Source organism: Anoplopoma fimbria, chromosome 11 (genome assembly GCF_027596085.1).
Source record: "Anoplopoma fimbria isolate UVic2021 breed Golden Eagle Sablefish chromosome 11, Afim_UVic_2022, whole genome shotgun sequence".
NCBI classification, from domain to species: domain Eukaryota; kingdom Metazoa; phylum Chordata; class Actinopteri; order Perciformes; family Anoplopomatidae; genus Anoplopoma; species Anoplopoma fimbria.
Genome location: NC_072459.1, coordinates 14,775,478 through 14,786,865, shown reverse-complemented (window position 1 = coordinate 14,786,865; position 11,388 = coordinate 14,775,478). Strand labels below are relative to the sequence as shown.

The window sequence follows — 11,388 nt, the reverse complement described above, 5'->3', positions numbered from 1 at the left end:
TAGGCGTCTCTGCCGTTGGGGCCCCCTCCATTTCGCTGTAATCAAGAGTAAAATGATATCTGCTACCCCCCCAACCACCCGGCCGTCTTTAGCTCGTTGGCCTCCTTTCTCCTGCACTTTTTTTCTTCTTGGGAGGCTGAATCCAGTTTTGCTGTCCTCCTCCGTGTTGCCATGGTACCACCCCTGAAAACAGCAAGTCATGTCCGCCTCTTCAAACAGAAATGCTTGGTTTGGTGGAAGCTGTTTCTAACACTGTCTACTTAAATATTTTTTATAATCATTTTAACAGCAAAGTACTAATCAGCTGTGTCTCTATTCATAAGTTAATACTGGTTACACATAAAATATGATGAGTTGCACACTGTCAAAGACAGTCACCCGAGAGACAATATTGCACCTGATGGCTGGAAACATGTTTTATAACTCCTTCTGCCTTCCTTTTTAGACAAATAATCAAAGAACATAAGAGCCAGTTGAACTTAAAATCTGTTGGTATTTCTTAAGTAACGTAAAATGGTGTAAGTGGAAACGCCCTTAATTAATTACGTAATCATATAATAGTCATATTGAACTTTCTGCTTTTTTTCTGCTATGAGGTCAGTCTGCCAGAAGGTGGCACTGTTGTCATGTTAGATATTGAGTCTGCTTGTTGAATAACTGCTTGTGTCTTCTGTTGTTTGCTTGTAGGTATCATGATTTTAAAACAATCATTGATTATAGCTGTTTGTTTTGTGTTGATGGTAAGCCGTTGTGTGTGTGTGTGTGTGTGTTTGTTTGTTTTGTGTGTGTATGTGTTTATAAATACATTGTAAGTCATGAACACTAATGATTTCAGAACCACAGGTCCTTCAGCTGGATCATCTGCCTATGATATTGTGGTTCTGTGTTTTTATCCCTGCCTCGTTCTAACCCGGCTGACTAACCACTGACAGTTTGGTTTTGCTCTGCTGTTTGTGTCTCTGCATGGTTTTGCTGTGTGGCATGGCTGTGGCTGACTGCAGGGGCCGTACCTGGTTCACGGTGAGCAGAAGCGAGAAGGGCCTCTGACAGAGTGCGGCGGGAGCGGCACCCTGCAAGACTATCAGACAGACATGGGAGGGAAACCTCAGCAGCAGCAGCAGCAGCAACAGCAACAGCAAGCGTACCTGCGCTCCTCTCGTGGCCAGCTAAGGGGAGGAAGCGGCCGGGGGCTGTCGAGGCAAGACACCTTCGACTCCGAGACCCAGGGCAGCCGGGACTCTGCCTACACCGAGGCTGGCGACTCCTGCATGGACATTGAGACCGACCCCTACGAAGAGCCCGAGCCGTACCGGGCGGTGGGGGCAGCCGCCTCCACCTGGCGCAGCATCACGGCAGACAGGCATCCTGGGAAGACGAAGGAGCCGAGCCGGACCAGGAAAACCTGAACCACCCTCCGATGCCGAGCCAGACGCAGCCGCATGGACGCGCCAAGCTGAGGGAGCGTTACTGCCAGGACCCCGTGGACACCGGGGCCAACATGAGCCGCAACAAGAACCAGGACGACTGGGGGAGGGACGTCTACATCCGCTGAACACGCATCTCACACACAGAGGCAAGGAAGCTACTGGACAGACGGAGAGAAGAGAGGGAAGGGAGGAGGGTGGGTGGGGGAGTGGGGACGTTCAGGTTTGGGGTTCAGAAGAACTACGGTGTGGGTTTGGGGCCACGCCAGTCAGGCTAACAAGTTAATCTGTTTACATCCCAGTACAATGTAAAGAAAAAACATCAACTGCCAGATGCCATTCTCGTCAACTTCTTGCAAATCAATTTAGTTATGTTTAGAAAAAATACTATTGGTCTGTTTTTTTTGTCTTTTTTTTTTTTTAATACTGCATGAATATCATGGATTTCTATACTGACAGCACGAGGACAGTATTTGTTATGATTGTGAATCTCTGATTGTGATCCGTATGACATCGATCTCTCCTTCAGTTGTAGAGTGTGAAGGCTGGTGGAGCTGTAGTCTGTCCTGTCTGTCCTCTGCAGTCTTAAACAGGGTCTAATGTCACCGTCCCCATGTACAGTGTCAGGGTTTCCCTTTACCTTAATCTCACTCAGTGCTCTGGGGTTTCTCCCATACTGAGATCCAGAAGTTATGAGTCTCTCGCCTCCACGTTCTTATCACCCAGACCTTAAAGAAAGCTGGTGGAGAAGTTGCCATATTTTAACACAACAATTTATTGATGTTGCTACACTCACGTAGGTTTGACAACAACAAAGAGTACACTCCAAAGACGTTTACTTCTTCCCTGATCTGGTTCAGCCGACTGAACCCGGTTTCCCCCCGTTTCTGTTTTCCTCGTCTTTGCGGGTGCCGAGAGCGCCTGCACTAATCACTTGTTCTCTGTTTTTTTTCTAATGTGGTGGAGATTCAAAGCAGCACCGCAGTTGTAGTTGTGTGAATGAAGTGTCCTGCCTTAGTCACTCGCAACCTAAAACACCTTTGTTTCAAGAAAACTCCAATCACAAGTGCCGGAATGTCTCGCCAAGCCATGTCCACCACTGCCACGGTGGGATGTCTTAACTCTTGTTACAGTCGTTTTCATACATTATCTGTGTCTCTTCGTGTCTCGGGGCTACTCCGCCCTGTAGCCCACGCTGTCGCTCCAGCACGTCGCTCATGTCGTTTTTTTTTTTTTTTGCACCAGCTTCGTTGTCGGTTTCAGGGCTAATGGTTCTATAAAAAGTACTTGTGTGTGTGTGTGTGTGTGTGTGTGGTCAATCACTCCTAACTTCCACCCAAACAGCTAGCTTGTCTGATATTAAATAACACTATCTTCTTACACTTGATTTCTGACTGAATTAGTGTTGTTTTTTTCCTGTGGACAATTGCATTTTTTTATTTTATTTTATTCTAAATCTTCAGTTCTTGTGAGGTAGTGAGAGGAGTATTAGGTTGGGTGGGAGGGAATAGGATCGGCTGTGGTCTTTACTCAGTTATCTATAATGGAGAATCCATGAATGTCTTTGGTGGGCTGCTTCGGCCTGCCAGTCTTCAGTTGAATAAATAAATATTAAATAATGATCAGTAAATAATGTTATTGTTGCGTTATCGCAATTGTTAAAAATATGAAATGACATGTATCATTGGTGCCTGACTGTAGCTACATTTTGCTTTTTCTGCCTTTCATTTTTAATCTGTGGATAAATTCGTATTTTAATTAAAAATTGAATCAAAAAATGCTATTGTGTCACTTAATTAATGCGCTGAGATGTGAAGACCGATTTCAAAGATGCAAAACCTGTACGTGTTCATGTTGATATTCATTAGAGGTGTTACCTTTTTTATTTCTATGAAGAGATTAAAATTCAGGGGAAACCATTAAATACAACACCTAAAATAACCCTTCCTGTAGAACCTGTCCTGGTGCTTTGAGGCCTAAACAAAAGCCACATTGTTTGCTTTCACTAAAGAACACATCAACAGAACTTGAAAATGTTCTAGTAGATCAACACTTTATTGTTTCCTCATCTACAAAACAATTATCTCTATTTGCAAGACATTTGATCACACCTGCTGAGTCTTTCGGTCATGCAGGAAAAAAAACAAGAAAAAGACTGAAGTTAATGTACAGCTGTATCCAGGATGTGGTTTTTATTTCTTGTAGTCATTGTTTTTATCGTCTCATCAACTGCAGTGGAGGAAACATCAAATATGAGGACGTTGTTTCCATTAGAAACCTAACCGTAAGCTTTACATCAGAATCATTGAACAAGGTCAGAAGGCAAGAACCCGGTGTGCAGAGAGAACTAAAATATACCAGATGAACTATAATAGTTCAGTTGTGGAATAAATATCCAGCTAATTTTACCTACTTTGTATAGTGTTTGGCAGTTTAGTCCATAAACAAATCTTTAGAAGATATATCATTTAGAGACTGTTTATTTAGTTGATATAGTGTTACATAAATTCAGTGATGTAAAAGGTGCAATATCCCCTCTGAAATGTAGTGAAGTAGAAGAATAAAGTAGCAATGGAAATACTCAATTATAATGCAGTACAAATACCTAAAAATTGCCCTACTGATGATTCTCTTTAACAAAAAACATGTCACATTTAGTGACAGAGAGTATTTATACAGGATAGAAACATGATGGTAACCTTCAAACTCCAGTTAATGTATAAGTATTATCAGTAGTTGTTATAGTTTTATTGTTTTATATTACATTTTGATTACAGTAGGTAACGTGTGAAATACATCACAGAGTTGGAAATCCCAGTAGATACCCCTTTAGACCCAGTTTTGCTTTCTGTTACCAAATAATAAAGTTGTTGTGTAACAGAGGAAGAAACCGAATATGGTGGAACCTCTCTTTCCAAACATGGACTGGCCATGTGTGTCATCAGCTGCGTCATCAGTCCGCTCCTGCCGTCTGTGTGACAGAAGGAACGCCTGTGTCGTATGTGACATTCAAGTGCTCCTGAATGAACTCCGACGTCTGAGCTGCGAGGGACAAAGTATGGGTTGGAAAACCGGAAACACGGACCTGATAGGCTAATGTTAGGATGAACGGGAGGTAGACTGGGCTTCTAAAAAAAACTAATGTTCAGCAGCTTCACTTTTAAAACGAATCAGCAGTAGTGAATTACATTTATCCAAGTTCTGTAAGCTACTTGGCCTGCAAGTTTGAGGGTACCTGTACTTTACCTCAGTATTTCCATTTTATGGTACTTTATAGACTACATCTTCAACCTCTTAGGGGCCAAATATTGTACTTTTACTTCACTATATGTATTTGCCAGCCTAAATTACTTTGCAGATTTAGATTATGACGTACACTGTACACATTGTTGTTGTATTTTAGCTGTAACTTACAGGCAACACTGTTCACAGATTCACAGAACTCTGGTCCATGTACGATTTGATTTATTTATGTCGTGAAAGAAGATCCATGGTAAAAACAGTTTTAGGATTGTATAATCTTAACATCATGTTTTATACTGAATTAGTATCAGAATCAGAATACCTTATTAAACCCAGAGGGCAAATCATACAAAGATTAGGAGAATGATTCTACCTAAAATCTAAAAATTCTATCTCCGTCCTAATTGGGATGAGGAATTGATCTGACTGAACTGAACTGCTTTGTAGGCTCTGTGTATGGTCTAGTAAACACAACTGGATGATTACAGGTTAATAGACATATTGTCTGACTGCTTATAATCTCTTGTTTTCCACATTGGTCTTTGTGTCTGTTTAGGGGAAACATACTGGCCGCTTTCAAAGCATCATTTTAGTTTTTAGATTCTTTACAAATAAGCGCTTTCCATTTATTACAGACGAATAATCCAATTTCATAATTTGACTGATTTGTCCAAGACATGTCAGACCACTGGGCAGAAATTAGTAAGTGAATTAAATTTCAATACATTTAAAAGAGATGGCAGGTTTCAATTCTTCATTGAAATTGTCATGCTTTTAAAGTGGGTTCTCAAAAAAAAAAAAAAAAAAAAAAAAAAAAAAAAAAAAAAAAATATGTAAGGCCATCAACTTTTACCATGAATAACTTACTTAGCCTCTGGGTTTGCTCTCCATAAATATCATATACAACCACATTTAATCCCATACGGACATTTAATATGATAACTATTACATATCAGTCGCTTATTCAGACATTTCCCACAACACTTGAACGCACCATAACTGTGCCCTTTGTCCGTGACTCATTCGTTTGAAAAATACCAAAGACTTTTTTTCTGAGAAGCGAAGCGCCACCCACTAAAGCTATGCAGAAGTAGAAAAGCGATATCAGATGAAGGACTGAAGATTTCGTTCCAGTCAACAGTCAACCGATACTGAAGTCTGTCTCCACTGGGAGTGTTTACTGGTTTTTATCTCCTGTAGTGGTCACTCACCTCACACACACTTGTTGGACATGGGCTTTCTACTGACCAAGATGATGGCGGTGTTCGGGGACAGAGGTAAGAAAAAGTTTATTTCCCACTGGTGTCAGTTTAATAATCTCTGTTGACTGTTAAATGATATTCAAGTATTTTGATAGGTAGCAAAAAAAGTGCCTCTCGGTGCCCCTGAGCAAGGCACCGGACCCAACAAACTGCTCTAAGGGCGCTGAATAGATTCTCACTGCTCCTAATACTAGGATGGGTTAAATACAGAGGGTCGGTTACACTGTGTGTGCTGTGTTGTGTTCATGTTTGACAAAGTACAGTCGTTAAAACTTATATAAGAATTGACATTTCTTTTAGTTATGTGTTAAATTAACAATTGCTTTAATGTAGCCGATCACAAATAGTGACGATATATACTTTCTCTCACCAATATTCTCTTTTATATCACTTTACATGTACATTTCCTTTTGTTGTGACTGACTTACTGGTAAAATAACATTCTCAACAGTTTGTGAAGATAACATGAGACCTGTTAGGCAGTGATGAAATAACTTAACCCTTTGGATAACAAATGTTATTCTGCTCAGTTCATCACAGTCCCTCTCTGTCCTTTATCTTATCTGTGTGTACAGTCTGTCTTGTGAAGCCCTGAAACAAATTATGCAACTCATGATTGGAGTGGGTTCAGAGGAGAATAACAACAAATCCAGAACTGTTATGGTTAAATGTTGTTTTTTTTTTCACTTTCCTACAGAGCACAAAGTCATCATTGTGGGTTTGGACAATGCTGGAAAGACCAGCATCCTCTATCAGTTGTGAGTGATTTGGCTACTTTATGAGGCAAAAACACAGAACTATAAAAATCTGCTTCACATCTGTATTTATAATGTATTTCTCCCAAACACACACACACAGTCTGACAAAGGAAGCCGTCCACACATCACCAACCATTGGCAGCAACGTTGAGGAGATCATCGTGCGTAATACACACTTCTTGGTTTGGGATATCGGAGGACAGGAGAGCCTTCGAGCCAGCTGGTTCTCGTACTACTGCAACACAGAGGTACGCATCACTTCCTGTCTTCAGCTCCAAAACAGGCAACTGAAACACATTTCACTGGTTAAAATGAATCATAAAAGTCAGAAACATTACGTTGTGCTGATGCTTTTATCTCTTATCCCACAAAAAACACCAGGAGATTGTGTGATTTTTAGCTTTTAAAAATCATTTATCATTTAAAATGTAATATAGCTATAACCGATTATTGACAGGGGTAGTTGTGAACTATTCAAGGTTGGAGTCAGAAACAGAAAGCAAACATGTGTTGACTGGGCCATTGACTATGAACATAAATTGGTTTCTTATTATCCTCCCCTGCTATCTGTATTGACAAAGTTACTTATCACTATTATCAGTAAATACTCATTGATAATATATCTACATATATGTCTGTAGCAGACATCTTGTGCCCCCAGCTATCACTGCAACTGATAACACAGACTCTGAAAATGTGAGCTATCTGTTGATTGCGTTGCTATTGATTAATTTGTGTCGTGGCTCTTTCAGATTGTCATTCTGGTCGTGGACAGCACCGACCGTGAACGTCTCACTCTCACCAAGGAAGAGCTGCACCGAATGCTCGCACATGAGGTACGAATTCAGCTGTGTAGACAGATGTTCGTTAACTCAAGAGTTATAATCCTGATGATCCCCGTGTTTTACCACATCTCACTCTTTACATCAGACCAGATTACAGCACAGATTACATTGTTCACATGGAAGAAGGACTAAGATATTTTATTTAAGTAAACATACAAATATAAAGGGGTAAAAAAAAAAAATACTCTGTTACAAATAATAGTCCTGCATTCGAAATTTCCCATATATACAAATACAAAAGTATTAACATCAAAATATTCTTAAAGTACCTAAAGTTAAAGGAGTCATTGTGGCACATTTCAGAATAATATGTGTTACTAGATCATCATTTTTGATGCATTAATGTGTTCATCACTGGTTAAGGTGGAGACATTTTTATAACTTTATACCTTTATACAACTTTATAACCCAGTCAGCTATTCCTGTAAAGTCTGAGATCCACTCCTGCTTTCAGCGCAACTAACCCGACTATACATGTAACAAACCCATGACACAACATGATGAGGAAGTTTTAACTCAGACTGTGTGAGTCAGCGTGTTGACATGTGCCTAAATATTCCGCTGAGGTTGCTGTTCTTTGTTCTCAAAAGTTGACATGTGAAAGCTTTGGGGGTTTCCAATGGAAACATTTCAGCTCTTTGAATAGCAATCAAAACCGAAAACAACTTAAATAACCCGTCTTCTCTTTGGTTTAGGACCTACAGAATGCGGCCGTCCTTATTTTGGCCAACAAACAAGACGTGAAGGGCTCGATGACGGCGGCAGAGATCTCCCAGTGCCTCACGCTCGACTCCATCTCCTCACACTCGTGGCATGTTCAAGCTTGCTGCGCCCTGACTGGAGAGGGGTGAGTCTTAACACCGCCCTCATTGTGTATGAGTCAACCAGAAAAAAATGCCTTTACCAACATCAATTACCGCTGTAATTACTCAAAAACACTTTTGTTTTTTTATCTCCCAGTCTACCGGCCAGTCTGGACTGGATGAAGTCTCGGGTTGTTGCAAACTAGAACGCGTTCAGACGCAGTGGATCGAACTACCTCAAACTGAGCCAACCTCCAAAGGCACTGCAGAGGCCAAACGTGTCGGGATTATTAACAGTCGTATGGAGAAAAGTCCTTTGAACATGGCGTCACGTGATAGAGCCTCCCTCGCCACACCTGCAGTATGTCTAACCCGGCTGTGTGAGGCGTCAGGGTGTGGATGGGCAGCAGAGAAACGTGGGGGATCTTAGAGTTGGTTAACGTTGGTTAAGGTTGGTTAACGTTGATTCTCGCACTGTTCAAGAAGTTCTTCTCAGTTGTGGTTATGAGGATGTACACCGGCGGGTTTACTGTGGATTTGTCCTTCAGTGACACCTGTAGACAGATGCACCGTGTTCATTAGAAATCCTACCAGAACAATAATCCCACATTCTTTACTGGTCTCAATGGGATTTTTTCTCTACTGTGGTTATTCAATCTTACTTTATTGAAATGTAAAGTAATAATTAAAGTATCATTCATTCATTAATTGCTTAAACTGAATACGTTGTACCAAAGATGTTACAACCTTCATTTAGGGCAGGAAGTCACAGATGATAATTGATAACACAAAAATATATGTTATTTTATTATGCTAATCTGGTGCCCATTCATTGCTCCTGTGCCTTCAAGTTTTGAGCATGACAATCATAATCTAATTTTGATCTTTGATTGGTGATCTCTCTTAATTTATCTTAACTACTGCAACCAAATGTATTACCTCACTAGTTATAAAACAGCTTTCCAGTGACAATCTGTATCATGGAAGACTTTTACACCATAACTGACAATCTGAAGAACACAAACTGTAGCTCCTGTGGCCGCAGAAACTTTGGGATACAAGGTTGCACCTGTTTTAATTCTATTTTATGCCATTGAACAACAAGACTCTTTTGTCAGACGTGTTAATTTATTTATTTTTAAGAAAACAAAGCTCTTGAACTATTTACTGTATGTTACAGAAATTTCCTGAAAAGGAAAAAGAGCTAGCTGCTACAGACTGATTAATATTTTGAAAGTATATATTTGTTGTGTAATTAAAAATATATTATTATTACAAATATGCAGTCGGTGTGTTGTCAATTCTTATGCTGGGATATTCTTAGTTTCAACACATGCTACACAGCGTGCTATTGAAGGGGATGAATTATACCTTTAGTAGACTCAGTTACATCAATGAAAATAATAAATGAGTTTTGTGCCAACACTCGTATTCACAGCAGTTTCGGCAGCACCACAAAATAAATCTGTTCTGGGTTTTTTTCATACTGAAGGATGGTAGGCTGGATATTGAAGCATTTGATGAAGCATATTAAATTATATGCCCGTTATGATGGATACAGTCTAGTTATTTTACAGTCCACGTGATTTCATGTCACTATGTCCCTGCGTTATCTTACAGTCCACGTGATTTCATATGTCTCTTAAATAGTCTATTTCCTTCTTTGGAAGGTAGATCTAATTTAAACAGAAGAGGAAAACAAGGGGGCATCCGGATTTGAACCGGAGACCTCTTGATCTGCAGTCAAATGCTCTACCACTGAGCTATACCCCCCTACGATTCAACGGTACCTTCAATGGGAATTTTAGCAAACACTGACTAAGAGTACGCACAATAATTATTATTTACTTTCAGCTGACTACGGTAAGATTATGTCGACAGCCGGGGTATTGAATTTGTATTTTCATAGGCACGACGTTATTTGTCCACTAGGTGGAGAAAGGAAGCTACATATAGCCATATACCGAGCTGTAAACTTAAAGTCACGTTTAAGCAAAACATACTCACAATTAAAGGAAAATACGTCCTTCGTGATTGTACGTTAACACACAAAATACAAGAAACACAAAGTGTTCACTAATCCGTTATCATTATCGGAAGGATGACGTCATTTGTTTGCGCCTGCCATAACCTTTTTAATGTATTGTTGATAACTGTATTTAAAGTTACTCCACTACATCTCGGAGCTAAATATTGTACTTTTTACTCATATAAATGTAACGTAAACGTTACATTTATATGACCCATTTAGTTACCATTTACTTTTCAGATTATTAATACAAATCTGAAATCACCTAATACAGCAGTAGTCTATACAAAGTCTATACAAATTCCAATTAGTTCATCCCACAAAATGTCTACATACAGGTCAGCTTGTGTTCTAAATTAAAGTTAAACACTGCAGTATGGTACGATGAATACAGATTAAATGTGAAGATATGAGGTGTGAGAGTGAGACATACAGTACAGTAGTATGATATCTCACCTGCTGCTCTCAGGCAAATAATCCAGTAAACCTCTGGATGTTTGCGCTGTAAAATCTGGCCTTCTCAGGTTTTAATCATTCAAATCCCTCTATGTAACCTTTCCAGCTATTTAAGACAAAGATCTGCATGTTATAGCAAGGTTTCCTCCTATAAGCCTATGTATTGTCTTCCAATGGGTGTTTTCTTATTTTAGTTTGACAGTGTAGCTAAACTAGCACAAACATGTCTGATTTATTCCTGCCCAAAAAAAACTAAGGCCTATTCTCAGACACACATTTCAGTCCAAAAAGATGTTTTATTAATTTAAAGTAAAAGGAAAACAAACATATTATCTAAAACATTTTTATGAATATATTACCAATGGGAATTAAAGAATGTGCATGTTGCTGAAATAATCTTAGTCTAATCATGATAGGTCTCCCTACTATAAGGTCTACCTGCTTCAGACCTCTGCTGTGATTCCGTTCCTTTCCTCCCTACTAATTTGCTCTCCTTATCCAGATATTGGCTTTTACCCGGATTCACATCATCAGTATAATTTATGAGAATAAAAAACTATCCTAGCAT

The 11,388-nt window shown here is 39.6% G+C and overlaps 1 protein-coding gene and 1 non-coding gene across 2 annotated transcripts; one reads left to right on the top strand and one right to left on the bottom strand.

Moving 5' to 3' along the window:
- The first annotated feature begins 5,719 nt into the window (after positions 1-5,719).
- Positions 5,720-9,608, top strand: arl5c (ADP-ribosylation factor-like 5C). The gene is made up of 6 exons (XM_054607763.1): positions 5,720-5,944; positions 6,627-6,687; positions 6,788-6,935; positions 7,440-7,523; positions 8,228-8,379; positions 8,493-9,608. Exons 1-6 carry the CDS (start codon positions 5,899-5,901, stop codon positions 8,539-8,541), a joined length of 540 nt encoding a protein of 179 aa, XP_054463738.1. The 5' UTR covers positions 5,720-5,898; the 3' UTR covers positions 8,542-9,608.
- Positions 9,609-10,036: 428 nt separating this feature from the next.
- trnac-gca (transfer RNA cysteine (anticodon GCA)) lies at positions 10,037-10,108 on the bottom strand. Its single transcript has one exon. It is a non-coding gene; the product is annotated as a tRNA-Cys (tRNA).
- Between the last annotated feature and the right edge of the window lie 1,280 nt (positions 10,109-11,388).